Source organism: Rhinolophus ferrumequinum, chromosome 2, assembly GCF_004115265.2.
Source record: "Rhinolophus ferrumequinum isolate MPI-CBG mRhiFer1 chromosome 2, mRhiFer1_v1.p, whole genome shotgun sequence".
In the NCBI taxonomy this organism is placed as follows: domain Eukaryota; kingdom Metazoa; phylum Chordata; class Mammalia; order Chiroptera; family Rhinolophidae; genus Rhinolophus; species Rhinolophus ferrumequinum.
This window is the reverse complement of record NC_046285.1, coordinates 93,619,198-93,639,910: the sequence shown is the minus strand read 5'-3', so window position 1 is coordinate 93,639,910 and position 20,713 is coordinate 93,619,198. Positions and strand designations below refer to the sequence as shown.

Sequence of the window (20,713 nt, the reverse complement as noted above, 5' to 3'; positions counted from 1 at the left end):
CAGTCACCTCTCCAACGCTGTTGATTCCTTAGCTCAGGAGTCCTCAAAGAATATTTTTAAAAATTCCTCACCCCAATTCTTTCTTGAACCCATGCCAATCATACTTCTGCCTCCACCATTCCCTGACCCAGCTTTGTCAATGTCACAGTCACCTCTCCAACGCTGTTGATTCCTTAGCTCAGGAGCTTCCCGGGTAAAATCTGAAACAGGCCCCCATCCATGGAGGAAGGAGAGACGGAAGAAAGAGGCAGACCACTCCAGATTGGTAGGGGGCAGTTTTAACAAGCCAGGGAACTTACTTACGAGGCTTGTCCTGAGTACCAGCAAGATGGGTAGATCTGCGCCCCACCCCCACCAAAATCTTAAAGGTTTATTTACTTAAAGAGTCCTTAACGGAGTTCAGTCACATATTCAGTCCAGATGGTCTCAACAACACAGTTCTCTCTAGGCTGTATCCCTGGAATGGCTGCTAGTGTGGGAATAGCAAGCAGAACTCCATTCCAAGTGGGGGAGAAGCCTGTGATTGCCTGGGTCCAGTTTGCAGGTCAATCAGTGGTCACATCCTCTCAATGACATCCTCCAAGCATCTCTAAATCCATTACGGTTCCTTATCTTATTTGATGTATCTGCAGCATTTATCCCAGTTACCATTCTCTCCTCAAGAAACACTTTCCTGACTTGGGTTGTTGGAAACCACTCCCCACTTTCTCAGCCTACTTCACTTGCTCTTCCTTCTTTGCTTACTTTCCTATTTCCTGCTCATCTTACCAACCTCGAAGTTCCCAAATACCCTTGGGCTCGTCTCAAAGCCCTACAATTGGCTCCTGATGTACTGACAGTACTTGCAATGGCCTTCAAGGTCCTACAGTATTTCATCCTTTTCATCTCTGTATTATTTTGCGAGGGCTGCCACAACAGAATACCACAGACAGAATGGCTTAAACAACAGCAATGTATTTTCTCACAATTCTGGAAGCCCGAAGTCCAAGATGAAAGTATTGGTAGGGTTGATTTCTTCTCAGTCCTCGCTCCTTGCCTTGCAGACGGCCACTTTCTCCTTGTCTCATCACATGGTCTTCCCTCTGTGTGTCTGTGTCCTAATCTCCTCTTATAAGGACACCAGTCATATTGGATTAGGACCCACCCGAATGATCTCATCTTAATTGAATTACCTCTTCAAAGGCTCCATCTCTAGGCACATTCACTTTCGGAGATAATGAGGATTAGGCCTTCAACATATGAATCTTTTTTTCGGGGGGTGGGGGACACAATTCAGCACATAACAGCCTCCCTGACCTTACTTACTACCATTATCCTCCTCATTCCCTCCGCTGGAGCCTCAAAGCCCATCTTGCTGTTCTTCAAACAGTCAGGCTTATTCCTGCGTGTATGTCCGCAACCTCTTGCCCCAAGCACTTGCAAGTCTTTCTCTCTCATTTCCTTTATATGTTTGGATGAATGCCACCTTATCAGTGAGTTTATTCCGGACCACTCTGAATAGTACAATAACAAGCCTCTGACCTGACCATACACATATTCTCCATCTCCCCCACGTTCTGCTTAATTTTCTCTCCATAGCCTGTAGCATTGTGTATCACACTATATATTTTCTTATTTACTTGTTTGTCTTTTTAGATCTCCTCTACTTAGTTGTTGGTCATTAAATATCTGTTAAATGAGTGGATAAAGAGAATATATTCATTTGCAGAAAGGAATCCATACAGAGTTCACCACCATGAGGGATCTGGCAAATATATCCTATAATCCACAGTTTAGAAAGTCAGATGTTTAGGTTTGAGAAGAAAGAAAAGAGAGGCCTGGGGGAACATGGAATAAATGTTTTAAAACTTTTGAAGTAGTATCCTGTGGATGAATGGGAAGTCACTCTTTGCATTTAGCTTTACTCCACATGGCAGAATTGGGGTAAAGGATAGAAGTGAAGAAAAGGTAAAATTTAGCTCAAGATAAAAACAAAAAAATTCTAGTGAAATATTTCTTTTCCTGAGGATGTCTCTCAATAATAGCTAATAAGGAAGCTGAAGCCAAATAATTATTTCAAGAATACTGCAGGCAAGACACCTGTGTTTGTGGGAGGATCAAACAGGTGATTTCTGAGTTCATTCCAACTCTAAATATCTAGAAAGATAAACCAATTTTTAGATGAGGAAAAATATCACCACTTCATAAAGTATGGGTGGTCTCTGTATCCCACTGTTTTCATTACTCAGATCTGGTGAGATCACCAGGTCTGGAAAGCTTCACAAGCTAAAACAAGAATAGGAAGTCAGGGGGACTAGGGCCAACCTTGGCCAATAAGTAGTCACATGACTGAATGCAAGTCACTCCATTTCTCTAGGTGTTCAATCAATGAGTCCTCATCAAATAAAAGGCTGGGCCTAGATGGGCACTGTTTTTGCTTCAGTTCTAAACACTGTAATTCTAGGTTCTTTTTCAACTCATAGGAAGTGAAAGAGAGTTGGAAATGAAAGGGTCAGTCACAGGGAATTATGGGATGGTGGGGGAAGCACTCTGGCACGTACAGACTGAAGGAAAATTGTGTGAAATCAAATCCTTCCTTACCAGAGGAGTTCAGAAATGAAAGACAAAGTCCTCTGGGTCAGCCATCCAACATCTTCTCTTCAAGTGTGTGAAAGATGAGAGAGCTCCACGCTTGAAAAATCAGGATGAAACTACTACTTCTACAGAGAACTGCTTCTCACTCCCAAGGGACCAGTAAAGCTGTAGGTTGTGCTGTGCTTTGGTTCATGGAGACTAAATCTTTCACTGAAGATTGATTCCAAAAAGAAATAAGCCTACGAGTTAATGCACATCCCTGTACTTGTCTGAGTTTCTTCATCTTGATTGAAAAATATCTCTCATGGACATTTTGTAGGTGTTGAATTATTGAGACCCAAAAGACAGAATTATAGATTTGAGTTATTCCAGCTCAGTTTCTAATATTTTTGTCTATGTTCTTCTAGACATAGCCTGCATAAGGCTTTTGGAGTTGTTTTAGAGATTTTGGGTGGAAAAGCACCAAACAATGTTGGTAGAATCTGATGTGTTTTTTGTTTTTTTTTTTAAATAAAGGTTCCTAGCAACTCCCAAGCAGTTGAGGCCGAAATGGTATAACTGAGTTTAAGCAAATCTACGACCTATTTTCTAATGTAGGCCAAAATTAAAACTGAATTTGATATTTTCCAAGATTTAAGCCAGGGTCGATGCCAGGGCTCTAGGATTATCTGAAAACCAGACTTGTGCTTTCACCATTTTGCCTAGTTTATTTCCATCTCATTTTACCCTTCGTTTGCAAAAGGAAGTGGGCCCACTTGGCCCTTTTTATTTAGTCAGTATCTCTTTCCAGACTTCACAAACTCATCAGAACAGGGAGGTTATTTGGACGTTTGGCCCTGCCACATTTAGATAACAGAATTTGTTTTCACTGATAGTTGGAAAACAGAAATAACAACATTTCTTTTGAGGCCAGTCTCCCTAAATCTTTCCTTCTTTTTCTTTTTGGTACAATAATGAGGGCTGACAGGGCCACTTGACACCATTAGTGGTAAATGAATTTTTCAATAAGGACTAACCTAGAAAAACTATGGAAATTCAGATTTCTTTTTTTGGCCCAGAGAATTCTGTATTACCTATGCCTTCGCTCTCTATGTATACTTTATGAGACATTTCAGCAAAGCCTTCTTCAAATTAATCCAATAACTGTCTCCTTCAATTCTCCTTCCTAGAACTCCTCACTTGTCTTTATAAAGGTCCTGAGTGTTTCTTGAGGATCCCTGTCCCAGAAGATTAAAGACAGGGCTGTGAGCTCAAATCTTATCCCGAGGCTTATTTTTGTAAACTTAGCAATACTTTCTCCTTTTAACATCGGAAAACTTAAAGAGAAGCAGTCCCAAATGTGAAGTGGATTCTGTCCCATTTCTCCCTGAAACTGGGAAGAAGCTGGTCATATACTTGCACATTGGTGCTATAAATATTCAAAGACTCTACTCCAGTATCTTCCACCTAACACACATTTTAACTCCTACTTTAAACTTGCAGAATGCTTTTTAGGGCATCTGTTATGTCCTACTTTAAAAATATCTGTCAGCCTAATATTCCTACTTTCTTCCTTTATTAATTTATCTTCAAGGTCATGGATGGAAATACCTCTCAGTGGAAAGTACCCATCTGCTTTGACAAAAATGTATACTATAAACCTTCATTTCTACAAAGGTCTTAAAGAAATCCAAGAGTCCACAGAATGCTTCCAACGCAGAGCTCCCTAAAACATGCTTTATGCAACTCTAGTCCCGGATTTGATACAAAAAAAACAAACAAACACAAGAACAAAAAAACAAAAATGGGAGACAGAAAAGGATGCTACATAAAGAGCGATCTTTAAAATTCAAAAACCATGATAGCATTTTAAAAGGGTTGTAGGCATTCCAAGGTAAAGATATTTGTTTCACTGCTTACTTTTTAAACGTACTTGATTACAAAACCCTTTTCACTTATGCATGTAACACTTGCACATAGGGCTCTGCTGAACTAGGGTTCCACAGTACACAGTTTAGAAATTGTGCTAGAGAATGTTGTTCTTTGTTTTGCAAAAATTATCCTTCTAATGCAGTACGTATTGGAAAATAACCTTGAGTAATAACTACAACTCACTTCTTTCTCACACTGTATTTAGAGGGTTACTTAGGGTTCATTTCACAAATACTGAATCTCCAAGTGACTATTTGGTTCTTACAAGTAACCACAAAACATATCTCCTTTTTTGTAACATGATGTTAATGCCACCTGAATAGTTTTTAATCCACCTGTTGGGGATGAATCATCCATTATCACAGAAAACTACCACAACCACACCTCCAACGTTCATCTCCTTCACCTTCCCTTCAGTCTCCATTCACCATATTCAAATTACTTCCTATTGCATATACTTCCGATTCCTAAATACAAACAAACTAAAAATAAAACGTATTATTTTCCTCATTTAAAAAAAAAATCATAATTAGTGGTGGCCGGTGAGACAGAACCAGGTACAAATCCCCCCCTCTTCTGGCCCTGTCTGGAGGAGTTAACCTCTCTCACCTCCTCATGTGTGTCATGGAAGACGAACACAACACAAGTCACAAGTAACCATGATTTTTGCACAAACTGTTTACAGATCCCATCTATGGTCATACCTGGAACCTCTGGCATAGTCTTCTCTCTATTCTTCCTGATCCCAACCTTTTCATCCTCTGAATTTCCCTACACTTTCCCCAATGACAGGCCTTTCTCTAGAAATCTTAGAGTATGTCAGACTGATGAGGAAACCTGGAACGCGTAGCAGCGCATGGCGGCCCAATCCATGTGACCTAAATTCCTCAGCGTCTCTAATATTAACAGGTTCCCCCACTGCTCACTCCCACTACCAGTCCCATCAAGAACATTCTAGTGCATTTACATGGTGCTTCCTTAGAACATCCTCCTTCTTGCTCCTTTTTCTTTTCTCTTTGAGGTAGTATCAAATCCTCTGGGGAAAAAAAAAATCATACCTCTTCGTCACATCACTAATTTACCCATCGCAGTGCTATAGGTCTGTAACTCTAATTTTCTTCCAATGACTTTACATACACACACACAAATACTTTATACCAAATTGTACTTACTGATGTACATTTCTTCACTGAGCCTTTTTTTCCCCCCCGGATATTTTTCTCACATAAGCATGAGCTCTTTAAGGGGAGAAAACGTATCTGGTTTTTACCATGCCCACAATGGAAGTGTAAAACATTTGATTGATCCACCCATACTGAACACTTTCATTCCCAACGCTAATATTTACTTTAACTGGAATAAATTCACATGGACAGAACAATGTTAACCAAGGGATATGGCAAAGTTGGGTGTTTGCCTAGGGACAAAAGTTATATACTGAACAACTATGAAGTTTTTATTTATTTTTTGGTTTGTATGTTTGTTTTGTCATTCAGGATTCTGTTTATTCACAAAACGTGTTCATGAATACTCAAGGCTTACCTGCTGGAATCTTCTCATTTATTTTAGGATTGGGTAGCACTTCTGGGCCTGAGCCTCCACTTGGATTTTGAAAGTGGTGTCACTCATCAAAGTCTCTAGAACTTTTTTTTTTCCTTAAAGAGAACATGAAGGACAACGCTTGGTATAGTTTGTGTAGTGATAACGAGGTCTAGTTACCTTGGAATGTAAAATCCCTCAGCCAGGATGTTTGTCATCAGTGCCGAGTGTTGGCAATGGTCCCAGGGCATGGCAACTCCTAGTGTGAGCTACGGCTTCCTGCAGCTGCAAAGGGGAGTGACACTCTGTGACCATGTGATGTGGTCCTCCCTTCTGCAGGAAGTGGTCAGCCCCATCTAATCCTCTCAGCGCCTCTGGCAAGCAGCCTTTCCAAACACTGTGCCATCTGCAAACAGGATACATATCTTTCACGTATCTGGCACGTGCCCTTGGGACTGGTCAGATTTCTGTCTATTTCTTAGCATATTGCCCAAATATATAACTCCACCCCTTTCTCTCCCACTCTAGACAGCATATTGGAGTAGAAATGGATAGCCTGATGTAAGGGTTGGATAGCCTGATGTAAGGGTAACCACGAGTCTGCTTTCATTTAGATTCTAAAAAAAGTAAATCACTCACAAATTTGGAACTTTCATTAGCAATACTTTACTTAGGGACCCACCTAAGTATCACTGGGTTGAGAGTCACTGTGCAAACTGGTAGCCCCTGGCAAGGTCAATGCAATGTCAAAGCCAACACTATCCCAATCACTTCAGTGACAGCTACTGTGAATTTCTGTTCTCTCAAGAAAGGAGAAGAAATTTCTATTGTAAACCAGGCACTGTCACACAACCTGATGAGGGGGGAATTTTGGCAACGGGAGGCTGTAGTAGTTTCCATAACTACCTCCCAAGCTGATATGTAGTAGTCAAGTTTCTCAAAGCCTGAGAAATATTGTATGTTTCTGCCCTATCACCAAAGATGTCTGAAGAAGCAAATCCTGCTACTAGATTGATTTTCACACTTCCAGTCTCTGAGGTAGGCATGTGTGGCCTATTTCTTTCTCCTCTCTTGTTCTTCCATAAAATATAGGAATATTCTTTTACATTAGTCTTCGTGGCAACCTTGGAATTATCATCATTCTTCAAACAAGTTCTATAAACCAGCTGCCAATTGTGGCCCCTGGTTAAACATTTAATTTTGTTGTCCCGTAGAATTACTACTGAAATACACTAAACCTATTTGTAAACTATCACTTTTGTGACTCTGAAGGCTGTCTCTGAAGTAGTTTTGTATAGTGACTGCAGAGAAGGACTAGTTTTCAAAGTATAGATGCACTACTGAAGTAAAGACCCATGGATGGAGACGTAACTTAAGAAAATGGGCAAGTAAAATGTTACACCCTCTGTTTACATGCAGGTCTGTGAGATAGGGGTGGTTAAATGTAGATATGTGACGGTGCTAATTATTCACTTAAAATTTCATTGTCTATTCATTAAAAAGAAAAAAAATAATCTTATAATGTGAAAAAATGCCCCCATGACTGGGAGAAAGGATTTTATGAAACGGTTGATTGCTATTTACAGTTTAGACTTCTGTAGATATTGAAGGCTGCAGTTGAGATAAAGAAATTAATAACACTGTTGTGTCTTACAAAAGGTAGAAAGAGATGAGAGAGAATCCAACTCAGGATCTACTTCTGACCTATAAAGGAAGAACCAGCATGAGGTTCCAGAAGGGAAGACAGGTTAGGAAACATGTGAAACTCTCGAATATGTCACAGTGTCTGCCATCCCAGCTAATACCCAGCAAGGAAGCAGTTCTATAGAAGGTGCCATAATTCTTAATGCTATTGGAAGTCGGGAGTAGCCATGGAATCCAAATATTCAACCAGGACGCCGCTAAAAAAAGCACTCTGCTTACCTAAGAAGCATTCTGGTTACAAGAGGATATGAATAAAAAGTAGAAAGAATCCACTCTCAAGGATGATAGTAACTTAAAATGTAAGAATAATTTTAGGGGTTCTATTGTGAACTGAACTGTGTTCCTCCAAAACCCCTATGTTGAAGTCTAACTTTCACTATCTCAGAATATGACTGCATTTGGGAACAGAACTTTTAAAGAGATCATTAAATTAAAATAAGGTCATTAGGGTGGACCCAATTCCATTCTAACCAGTGTCCTTATAAGAGGAGTTTAGGACATACAGAAAGAGATGCCAAGGGTTTGCACTCACAGAGGAGGACACAGCAAGAAGATGGCCACCTGCAAGCCAAGGAGAGAGGCCTTAGAGGACTCCAACCCTTGTAGCACCTGGATCTTGGACTTCTACCTTCTAGAACTGTGAGAAAATAAATTTATGTTGCGTAAGTCACCCAGTCTGTGGCATTTTGTTACAGCAGCTCTAGAACACTAATACAGATTTTAAATGTCCACACACGTTTAGGTTTTGATAAAATTTTCTAAGGAAAAAAATGTAACAGGTTTTTTAATTTATTTTCAGAGCTGGATGATCTTGGGAGGAATGCCAGCTGCTGGGGATCATGATGCAATGTTGATGCAAGATGGAGATAACTCTTCAATTTCTACCTTTTTTTCCTGTTGAACTAAGTGATCTTCTAACTGAAAAGGGCAGAACCATTGGTCACTGGTAATAAAGGTCAAAGATTAGTGACAGGATTACAGGACAAGTCCTAGCTGCTCCCAATGAGGGCCTGCTATGGGCTGAATTATGTCCCTCTCTAGATTCATATGTTGAAATCCTAACCCCTAATACCTCAGAATATGACTATATTTGGAGATGGGGTCTTTAAAGAGAATTAAAATGAGGTCATTAGAGTGGAGCTTAATTCAATATGACTGGTGTCCTCATAAGACAAGGAGATTAGGACACAGAGGGAAGACCAGGTGAAGACACAGGGAGAAGACAGCCATCTGCAAACCAAGGAGAGAAGCCTCAGAAGAAACCAACCCCGCTGACACCTTGATCTTGGACTTCCAGTTTCTTGAACTGTGAGAAAATAAATTTCTGCTGTTTAAGCCACCCAGACTGTGGTGACTGTGGTACTTTGCTATGGCAGCCCTAGTAAACTAATACAGGGCCCATCTTCTGGCTTCGATTAAGATTGTTTGGGGGGACAACCAAGATGGTGCAATAGATAAACACTGTGTTTACCTTCTCTTATAACCACATCAAAATTACAACTAATCTACAAAACAACCATTATTGAGAATTGTCTCAAATCAAGCTGAACTGAAGCCTTTCAGCTAAGGACTTGCAGAAGAAGCCACCTCCAGACTGGTAGGAAGGTCAGAGACGTGGAACGGGCTGGGCCCACACCCTTATGTGGTCATTAAAGATCAGGAGGATTATTTCAGCTGTGGGGGGTCCCCCCAACCCCTAAAGGAGCGAGAGATCCCAGCCCCACCCCAGCCCAGGGTTCCAGTGCTGGGGAGAGAAGTCCCCATAATTTTTGGCTGTGAAAAACAGCAGAGATTGTGACTGAGGGAGGCAGTGTGGCTGTACTCACAGGTGCTCCTCTTAAAGGGACTGTGCTCGGACTTACCCACCAACAGAATCAGTGGCGCTGAGCTCCAGTGCTGGGGCAGCAGCTGGAAAGACGGCAGGGAGAAATGGTGGGGAATTGAGTTGTCTGGCTTGGGACGGAGGGCTAGAGAGGTGGCTTTCTCCTGGACGGGGGAGCTGGCTGGCGAAGGCCATTGTTTCTTTGTGGAGCCCTCCCCCTTCCCGGCACGAGAACACAGGTGACCGCCATTTCTGAGTCTCCGCCTTTCGTTCACTGGGCCCTGGCGATTTGAGACCTGGAACCACCCAACTTTCGGGCTCACCCAGGCCGCTTCCAGGGCTTTTTCATACAGACTGCCTGTCTTGGCTCAAGCTGCACTTTCCTAGGGTCTCTAAAGGTTCATACAACCCAGACACGCAGCATCTGGCTTGAGCAGCTCTAAGCCAGCACTAGTGACAGCCAGTCTTGGTTTGTGGCTTGGCCTCTCAAAGGCACTTCCAAGCACAGCACAGGTGGCAGACATCTGCGGATTTCTTTCTGGCTCCCACTAGGTGGCCCCGGGTGGGGCACAGGCTGTGGCTGAAGTAGACCTACAGTGGATCCCTTCCAAGGTGGTCCTGGGGCTATTGCCCCCAGTGGCCAGCTTCAAAATGAGCTGGAGCATCACCTAGCCATCTCCAAGTACATTATACCCAAGGTGCTGATTGGGCAGGCACCAGAATCCTGCTGAGGCAGATCCTGCTCTGTAGGATCAGCCCCTGAACAACAACTCTTCCACTGTAGTCAAAGCCAGTCCTCACAACCAGTGAGCCCAAGGGTCAGTCCCTCCCAATTTTCAACCTACAAGAGGAGGGCACACACAACCCATACAAGGGATGCACCTGGAGCGCATGGTTCAGGTGACCAGAAAGACTGAGCCACTGAAACCCATACCACACCTACTACATAAGGCCACTCTACTAAGGCTGGAAAACATAGCAGCCCTATCTAATACATAGAAACAAACACAGGGAGGAAGCCAAAATGGAGAGACAAAGAAACATGTTCCAATGAAAGAGCAGAACAAAGCTCCAGAAAAAGAACTACGTGAAATGGAAATAAGCAATCTATCAGACGGAGAGTTCCAAACACTAGTTATAAGAATATTCAGTGATCTCATAAAAATGGAGTTGGAAACCATAAAAAAGAACGAGGCAGAAATAAATGATATAATAATGGAAAGGAAGAATATATCACAGGGAATCAACAGATTAGATGAAGCAGAGGATCCGACCAGCGATGTAGAAGATAAGGTAGCAGAAAACACCCAATCAGAACAGCAAAAAGGAAAAAGAATCCAAAAAACTGAGGAGAGTTTAAGGGGCCTCTGGGACAATATCAAGCATACCAAACTTTGCATCATAGGGGTACCAGAAGGAGAAGAGAGTGAGCAAGGACTTGAAAACCTATTTAAATAAATAATGTCAGAAAACTTCCCTAACCTGGTGAAGGAAATGGACATACAAAACCAGGAAGCACAGAGAAACCCAAAGATAAACCCAAACAGGCCCACACCAAGACACATCATAGTTAAAATGCCAAAGGTTAAATACAAAGAGAGAATCTTAAAAGCAGCAAGAGAAAAACAGTTAGTTACCTACAAGGGTGCCCCCATAAGACTGTCAGCTGATTTCTCAACAGAAACTTTGCAGGCAGGAAGGGAGTGGCAGGAAATATTCCAAGTGATGAAAAGCAATAGCATACAACGAAGATTGCTCTACCCAGCAAGGCTGTCATTTAGAATTGAAGGACAGATAAGGAGCTTCCCAGACAAGATAAAGCTGAAGGAGTTCATCACCACCAAACCAGTATTACAAGGACTCTTAGAGGGACTTCTTTAAGATGGGAGGGGGGTTAAGGACAGGTGAAAGGGGAAGGGATTAAGAACAAATTGGGTGTTACACAGTAGTCACGGGGAGGTAGGTTACAGCATAAGGAATATAGTAATAACTAGGTATGGTGCCAGATAGGTACTAGATCTATCAGCATGATAGGTGGGAATAGGGTTGGGGTCAGGGTGAAAAAGGTGAAGGCATTAAGAAATATAAATTGATAGTTAATATGGTATGGGGAATATAATCAACAATGTTGTAAAGATCGTGTAAGGTGCCAGATGGACACTGGACTTATCAGAGGGATCAAGTCATAGAATTTGTACACGCCTGACCTATGCGCCACAGACAAGAAGAGCTGAAACAGAATAATATTGAATGTCAATTCTAAATACATAAGGAAATATAGTCATGGGATATGGAGTACAACATAGGAAAGATAGTCGATGGTACTGTAACAGCTATATAAGATGTCAGAGGGGTAGTAGCTTGGGGGGTGGGTTATCACTTTATGAGGGGTTTAAATGTGTAACTATTACATTGCTTTGTATACCTGAAACTAATTTTAAAAAAAGATCGTTTGGGGTGATATTTGGGAGGCACAGATAACATCCTAAACATAGGATAACAGAGATGTGGCTCACAGCACTGTACATAAAAAAGATTTGGGAGAACCAACGGAGTGTAACCAATCTGAGTTGACAAAATCAGGTGCACATTAGGCTGCACACTGAGGTGGGGAAATAGCCTACTCCACACTGCAGTGGTCAGAGCACTCATGGAGTCAGGGAAACAAACCAGAACACATTTAGTGGAGAATGGCCAGGGTATGGAAGTAACCAGAAACCATGCTATTTGCACAACTGTTGAAGGAAGCACCTGTGTTTATTTGCAAAGAGAGGACTCTGGAGGTAGAAGCAGTATGAAAACTGCTGGCAAATATATGAAGATCAGGGATGTGGAAAAGACATTCTGCTTGGTCACAGGGATACAAGAAGGACATCTGAGTGGAAGGGTTAAATAAAGGGAATGGGGTAAGAACTTTATAGAAACCAGAACCACCCAAAAACAGAATGCACTGTCTGAAGGGATAGTGAACATTTCAGAAATTGACGCATTTAAGTCTAGGCTGGGTGTGTTGTGGAGATTCCGCCAATGGTTATTGGTCCTTTCTCCAGCTTAGCAGGGTTCTAACTAGGGATATTCCTTTATTTCCTGCTTAGGGGATCTGGAAGATACCTTAGGCAGGAAATGGCATTAAATGGCAGAACAGAGATAGTGGCTGAGAAGCAAAAGCCATCAGGACCTCTGAGTGGTAATGGAACTGGAGAAAATGTCAGGACTGTCCATCAATCTGATATTGTCAGCTGCTAATCATCTTCCCCGGGAGAACATCTTGTCCAGGGAACGTGTGAGTGTGGTGAATTTCAACAGTGGAAAGGGAAACTGCTAAATCTCAGTACTTTCATTTTTATAGATTATAACCTCACTTCTGTATTTTTGAATTATGTGCTCAATAAAAGTTTCTTACTCTTAAAAATTGCTTCTTGCCTCCTAGGACTGCCTTCATGGGAATGCAACGTATGCAGTCACACAGGGCCCGGTGCTCAGAAAAGCCCCATGGTTGGTTTAACATTCTGTGTCACCAACTTAAAATTCTTAATTTTGGAAAAATGGGTCTGGCCTTTTCATTTCACACTGGACCCTGCAAAATTTATACCATGTTTCCCCGAAAATAAGACCTAGCTGGACAATCAGTTCTAATGTGTCTTTTGGAACAAAAATTAATATAAGACCCGGTGCTATTTTACAATAAGACCGGGTCTTATATAAGACAGGGTCTTATATTAATTTTTGCTCCAAGAGACACATTAGAACTGATTGTCGGGCTAGGTCTTATTTTCGGGTAAACAGGTTAGCTGGTCCTGCTCCCTTCCCATCTTGTAGTCATACTCCTCTTTGCATTCAGATTCCTTCAATGTTCATACACACCTGGGACAGACAGGAAATTATGGTGGTGGGTAAATAGGAAGCAACTGGGTTTTGCTGTCACTTAGGCTTTCCCCTGCCGTCCCAAATTCATGTCGCTTAACTTGCTGTAATATTTGGGAGATATTCCTTAGCTTCAGCTTCTTGACTTATAAATGGGAATCATAATAGCAAGGGCCTCACTGGCTTTTGTAGGAATTAATGACATAAGGCATGTAAAGAAATACTGCATGATAACAAATTTGGTTATTATTTGTTGAGGGCTTTCAAAGGACACTCAGTGGAAAAAGTAATCCAGGGACACGACTGGATGCCTAGGGGGAGGCAGAGGGATGAAGAGAGCATTAAGGAAAGGGACAGATAAATGCTGACTTCTCAGGAAGGAAGTCGCCAGCCCCTGGCTGAGCCATGACTCCATGACTGAGTCCCTGCCTTCCTTCCCTCCCACTAGCCCCACTGTGGCCTGAGGCTTGGTGACCTATGCTCCTTAAGATCAAGAGGAGGGGATACATCAGCACAGTTCTAGATCATTCTAGACACAATGAATAACAAGGACGAAGTTTGAGGTCAGAAGTTCTTAGTTATGGGGGTCGATTAAGAATCATCTCTCCAGACCCTTTCTCTCTTAACTTTCCCTTTACTCTCATCTCAAATGGATGTTAAATTCCTACCTGATTTAAAGAAAAAAAAACCCTGCTGACAAGCCCCTTCTCTTAAAAAAAAAAAAAAAAAACAAAAAACCCGAAACAAAAAACAAAAATAACACAACAAATAAAAATTAAAAAAAAAAAAACACCTTTTTCTTTCAAGGAGAAGCAAATGGGTCGCCAGCCCCCTCGCTAGGTCCAGCTCCTTTCTCCTTTGGTTCATTCTAAAGATAGAAATTCCAAGTTGCTCGCAGCTGCTTTTGACGGGGGGAAAAGGCTTTTGCTCTCTCAATAAGCAAAGAAATTCGATTTTCTTTAATCTTGTTCCCTTTCTCTTTCAGAAACACCTCCCCCTCTTCTCCAAACCAAACAAAAACCGAAATGCAGCTAAAAACGCACCCCAGCAGCAGCCCTTTATACAACATCCCTGAGAGGCCTGCGGGGTTGGATGAGTCAAGCTCACGGGAACAGGCAGGGAGCGCTCCCGACTTTTCTGAAGCCCAAACGTCCTATGACTCACCTTTCCCTGCTCCTGCACCATCCCTCTCCTGGCCCCAGACTCTCCCTCCTACTGTTCCCCGGACCCAGCTGGCTGGCTGCCTGGGAGGCGTGCGGGATTCTGGAGGAGCTAGAGGCGCTGCACCTGTGGGCGCCGGGGCGCGGGCCCCAGACGGCCGGGGAGCGCGCGCAGCTCCCCGGCGGCTCCGCTAGGGGTCTCTCTCGGGTGCCAAGCGGGGTGGGCCGGATCAGCTGACTTGCCGGGCTCGGAGCCCCGCCGCCGCGCTTCTGCTCGGTCAGTTTCTTCGGCAGCGGTGAGAGCTACCACCCGGAGCAGCGCGATCGCGGCGACCACCAGAGACGGCGACGGTGGCACCAGCAGTGGAAGGGCGCGGCGGATTCCACTCGCACAGTAGCGCATTCGGTGCCCCGCGCAGGGTCGCGATGCTGTCCGGTTTGGCACTCGTCCTACTGGCCGCTTGGACGGCTCGGGCGCTGGAGGTGGGTGCCGCGCTTCGAAATGGGTGGGGGGTGGGAGGGCAAGTGGGGAGCCGACCCGGTTACCAAGTCTTTCACCTAATCTAGAGAAGCCGAGGGCAATGGAGGGGAATCCTCTCCTCTCCGCACCCAACGCCCCCGCTTGCGGGCGCCCTGCGCATCAGCGCCTCCGGCCCTGCCCTGCCCTGGGGACGCGCGCTCCGGCCCTCGGAGAGGGAGCTAGCTAGGCGTCGGGCGCCGGGGTCAGCGACGGTCAGGGGCGAGTAGGCGAGGAGGCGATCCTGAGCTCAGACCCTGACTTAGTCGGTGCCTCGCGGCCGGGGGCTGAGAACCTGGGGAGGCGAAAGACATCCAGATGGGGGGAGGTGGAGGGAGCACGTGGGAAAACGAAGACGCAGCGTCCCTGGATCCTGTCCCCGAATCTTAATCGCTACCTTTCCCTTTCTCTCGGGCCCTGGGGAAGAGGAGCCGGGATAACTCGGCAAACTGCCCCCATCCCCCGCTTCCCTTAGCCTTTTCCGCCGCATTTCACCTTCCCTTCGCAACCCCACCAGCACTTCCCTGCCCGATCTCCTCCGCCTTCCTCTTCCCGGCTGCTCGCGGCGGCCTTCTGAGTGCGACCCCTATGAGGGTCGCGCACCACCTTCCGCACACAAACTTTGTATGTTTCTGCGACTCCCTTTTGTGTAAGTTCGAGAGATGGGAGGGGTCGGAGACCCACAGCCACCTTGTATCTTCCCCAACCCTGGACGTCCCGGGCATTCGCTCGCACCTCCAGCTTCTCCAGGAGAGGAAGAAGGGCTCCGGGAACAAAAGCCGCGATACCCCGCCCTTGCCAGCCCGGGACGCGATGGGCCACCGAAGCTCCCGCCCGACTCCCTTCCTGGCTCTGTGCGTCTGTCCCGGGGGGAGGGGGCGGCTGGGGTCCCGCTGGGGCCGCTCTAGAGGAGCCTCGGGGCTCCTCTGCTTTCCACCCCTTTCACCTCCGACGCTTGCTAATTCTGTGTTGGGCTGTGAAGTCCTTGGCGAGAAATACGCGGAGAGCGGGATGTGCAATGGAAAGGGCAGTGGCGGGTGGTGGGGAGGCACGAGCTCCCCTCTCCTGTGCATCAAAGGAGGCGTTTGTCGGATTGAGGCGCGGCCTCCGCACTGGCAGCGCTGGGCACTCTGATTTAGCCTTCCACTGGGGACGCGGGCTGTTGAGGAGGGTCCTCAGAGTCCTTTTTTCAAGGGTGCAGATAAAAGGATTGAATTGAGTGAAGATTAAGACGGAGAAGATGGCGCCTCTGCAGTGCAGCAAAGAAAAGCTGTATGGAGGCTGCAGCCTGGTGAAATCCACCCACCACTAGGTGTATAACAAGTCTTCCCCATTCAACTCTCGAACATGGAGCTAACACCTGTGCATACTGGCTATTTTTCTTTTTATCTAAAGATGCGTAGAAGTCTGCGTGACAGTCGGGACAGAGGAGGTTGTATTTTGCATCGGTGGGTTCCCGTCCGCTGTTTTACCATTTGCAGCCTCCCCTCCCCATTCTTTTTCCCCTCCTGTTCCCCTACCTCACGGTAGTTTTTCAAAAAAGCAATTTCCGGACAAGTGTTTTCCTGTAATTCCACTGAGGCTATACAGACTATCACACTATTACAGTTTTTTGTTCCCTAATTTACAAGGTCATTGAACTTTATTCCCTTCTGCGTTTTTTTTTTTTTTTTACCTGCACGTGGCTCGGGAATCACCTTAGGGCTAAGCTAGTTAAGAGAAATTGTTTTTAAGAGTTTGAAGAAGGCTTTCCACATTTTAAAAAATGCATTAATTAAGGGAACTCTCATTTCTCTGATGACTTAAATTTACACTTACAATTATTTGTCTTCCTAATTACACATTAAAACACAAATTAAGTAATTACAATCATCATAACCTTTATATTTGAAGCTTTTGTCAAAACGTTAATATTTAACTTTTTTGAGCAATTATTTTTTTCTATATAAAAAGGCGGCATGAAGGCATATATTCTGATTATTTTTTGGCCTTTTGAGTGCATTGCTTTACTCTTTCTGCCATTCTTTTGGACATTTTCAAAGGGTGGAGGTGAGATTTACATTAGTCCATTTTGTAATGCGCTGGTGGAATAGTGGGTAATTCACTTTAATGAGGTTTGAGGGGGATTTATCCAGCTGTATCTGTTCACTGAAAAGATGTAATCATGAGTTAACTGTCTTTTGTCAGGTTTAGAAAATAGGTCTGCTTTAAAAGCAGACTCTAAAAAAGAAAGGAATATGGCAGTGATAATGGGGCCTCAGCTTTTGGGGGAGGGAAGCCTTATTACCTGGGTTGATGATTTTGCTTGGTGTGCTGATAGAGTATGAGTTTAAAAAGCGCTGCCATTTATTTATTTAAACCTGATTCCTCTTAAGTTTTATTTTTCTATGTTGGGGGTTTAACCTAATCACAATTATCTGCCTTAGACAGTGGTGCTAATTCAGAGGTTGTAGAATCGTACCCATACTGACTGGTACTGCCCTAAAGGCAGACACCTGCACACAGAATAGTGAAGCCCAGATTTGATGGTGATCTCTAAGGAGTTTCTTGCTAATCAATGGGAAGCCATGATAACCAGCAGGGCACAAAAGCTTCTCTCTTGTCACCCGAACCAGCAGAGGCGCCTAATGGTACTTACGATGCTATTACGTACTACTACAGAGAACAACTCCAGAGAAAATAAAGATCTGTGGTTCTGATTAAGAAAATGAAAAGGAACATGCAACTAAATAGATCACAAAGTTAATTTAGGAATGTCTGATTGAAAAAAAAAAAGAAAAATAAATAACGTGATCTATTGAATACCGGTTTGAAGGAAAACAGGTTCGTAAGACTTTCTCCCTGTTGCTAGAGGATCCCTATGTTATGTTACTGTTTATGGCTTACTAGAGACTTCTATATGGATATTTGTATGAAGATATGGTTGGCAGTCATTCTAGAAATAAACATATCTATTATGTGCCTTTTATGCTTTTATGTGACCACTGACCTATCACTTAGGAAGCATAATCAGATTCAGTAGAAATGCGCATTGTTTCTGCAAATTTTATCTAGATGGGGAAATGTATTACCTTAAGAGACTTACAAAGCATCTATCGTTAATATATTTCTTTGATCTCTGCCTTGTTATGTCAATTACGAATACAAAGATAAACCTTATAAATGTACTTTAAATGTAAAGCTCCAGGATGTAAGTTTTAGTTCGTATACATCTCATTGCTTTCCGCCCTCACTCTCCAGCTCCCAGGAAGTTTGCAGAGTAAATAAGACTGGCACATGATTATAAAAGAAAATAGAAAGTGTTAAGTACCAAGAGGAAAGTACAGATTAAGTGGGATTCTGAGTTGAAGTTAACAGTCTAAACATCTATGTTTAAGGAATAAAGGAACAATAAGATGAGATAATCCTGGAAAATTTCCTGGTAGTTCATTTTCAGCCAGGTTTGTAAGTCATTTTACAGTATTTGTTTACACGCCTTTCTCAACCTTTTTCCTCCCAGACACACACTCTCTCACTCGCCTGAGGGAGTGGGCATGGTCTTTATCTTCATCTTTCCATTCCCTGGTTTAGAGCCAGGTGCAGATGAGGTTCTTAAACAATGAAAGATGAGCAAGTATGGGATTTGATTTCATTAATCTCTCCATCTACTCATTAGGGACATTTTTATTGATCTTCTCTTTGGGCCAACCTCTGTCCAGCAGCTCTGAAGATATTGTGAACAAAGACTTTTCCTTCATGAAGCTTCCAGTCTAGTGGGGAAGACAGACCATAAAGAAATCATTATAAACGTATGTTCATGAACAGATGCTGAGGCGGAAAGGAAGGGTGCAGGGTACATTCTGGAGAGGAGTAGGGAATTCGGAATAAGGAGTTGAGGAGCCGAAGGGAAGGGGCTGAAATGAAAGCAGGATCTGAGAGGTCTGTATCTTCCGTAAGACCATGATTGAGGGAGGACATGATGAAAAAAGTGGTTCACTGGGCAGCAACGAGGCGAATGGGGAAAATAAACTTTCATTTGGTTTTTTTGTTTGTTTTTTGCTGGTAGTTTTCTATCTCTCTGTGTTGGACTCCACCATGAAATGTTCTCCTAGTGGGATCCCACATACAAATGTATGGTGTGTGGGTTGATGTTAAAGACCATCTTATGCAAACCCTTGGAATTGCTGTCATGCTGTCACCCTGTGTGTCACAGCTAATATGCAGATACCCCCTCCTGAGCGGCTGGAGGAAGCTCAAGGGGTGGCAAGTAGAGAAAGCTAAGGTAAAGCACTAAGCATGACCCCTGAATAAATAGCACATTAAAGCAATACAATGTCTATTTAATTTTTTTGTTATAAAAATAAAAAGCAAACAGTACTTAAACCCTCAAACTGACTTGCAACTGAAAACCATAATGAAGAGGAAAATGTTATGTAACTGTTTCTTCAGTTTAATGTGGATAGCTTAAGAAATAAGCATTTCGGTGAGGACACTAATGTTTTTCTTTGGGAAAAAAATCTGGTGAATTTTCCTCTTCAGATCAATCCTGGTTAATAGTTAGGCTTTACTTGTATCTTTTAAGAAGTAGAAATCCACCAAAAACTGGATTGGAATGACTGCTCTAGGAATAAAGTAATTTTGTTAAAATAAAAAAAAAAGGCTAGGCACATTCATCAGTTATAGTTCAATGAAAAAGTGATGCTTGTTAAATTAGTCTGCAAATTCTTCGAAGTGAGATGCCTACAGAGGACTCAGGTTCATATGTGTGAAATCTTGCAATAGGGAGCTATGAGGCCATTTTATTTAAATTTAGTTTGTGTGGCTACATTTTGAAAAAACATGCTGTACCGATTTAGCTTGAACTTTGCTAGGATTATAGTATTTTATGAAAGGAGGCAGTGGTTGAAATGGGGAAGATGAGAGGTTTTTTAGAAGCTCAGCTCTGTGGAAAGTGGTGGAATTGTTCCCACATTTGTTGATTTCACTACCAGTGTGATGTGTTTCTCACATGTTTGGGGAAGATAGCATCTCACCCTGATCAAGAACCTGAACTAGGCCAAGATTGCCTGGGCTTAAATCTTGGCTCTGACCCTTTTAAGCTGTTGACTGTGGGCTACCTCTGTGCCTCAGTCTTTTCTTACGTAAAATGGGGACAATAATGTTTCTGGTTGTTGAGGACAATTGAGTTAATATATGAATATGTAAAATGCTGGAAACAGTACATGTACGTAACACAGTGGCACCTTGTAAGCACTGTGTATTAGTTACTACACTATATATGGTGATTATGATGTAAAATGAATATATTTAAGTCTCACACATAGTTGAAAGTTAAAAATCTATGACTTTTCACTTGACTAGCTAAGACTATTACAGGAAATTAGCAGTTCTCTATAAGAACAAATGAATTTGATTTAAATTTTAAAATGACATACCAAAGATGTAATTTTTTAGAATATGTTATAAAATTTTATTTATTAAATACATATTTTTATATTTCAGTTGGCTTTTTGTAAAACAAAGCAATTTGTCCTTATTGAAAAAATTTAAACAGCACAGAAATGTGTAAAAAGCATAAGTAGTTTTTTTACGCAAATGAGAAAGATCTGTTTTAAATGTGTGCATACTGGCAGCTTGCCACAA

At 42.9% G+C, this 20,713-nt stretch overlaps 1 protein-coding gene across 6 annotated transcripts in view; it reads left to right on the top strand.

The window, feature by feature from the left end:
* Positions 1-14,853: 14,853 nt before the first annotated feature.
* Positions 14,854-20,713, top strand: part of APP (amyloid beta precursor protein) — a 245,044-nt gene continuing 239,184 nt past the window's right edge. For all 6 annotated transcript variants that reach the window (XM_033127085.1, XM_033127076.1, XM_033127069.1 and 3 more), the window contains exon 1: positions 14,854-15,057. In XM_033127085.1, coding sequence (XP_032982976.1) covers positions 15,001-15,057 — 57 coding nt within the window. In that variant the 5' untranslated portion in view covers positions 14,854-15,000. The remainder of the gene's footprint in view (positions 15,058-20,713) is intronic.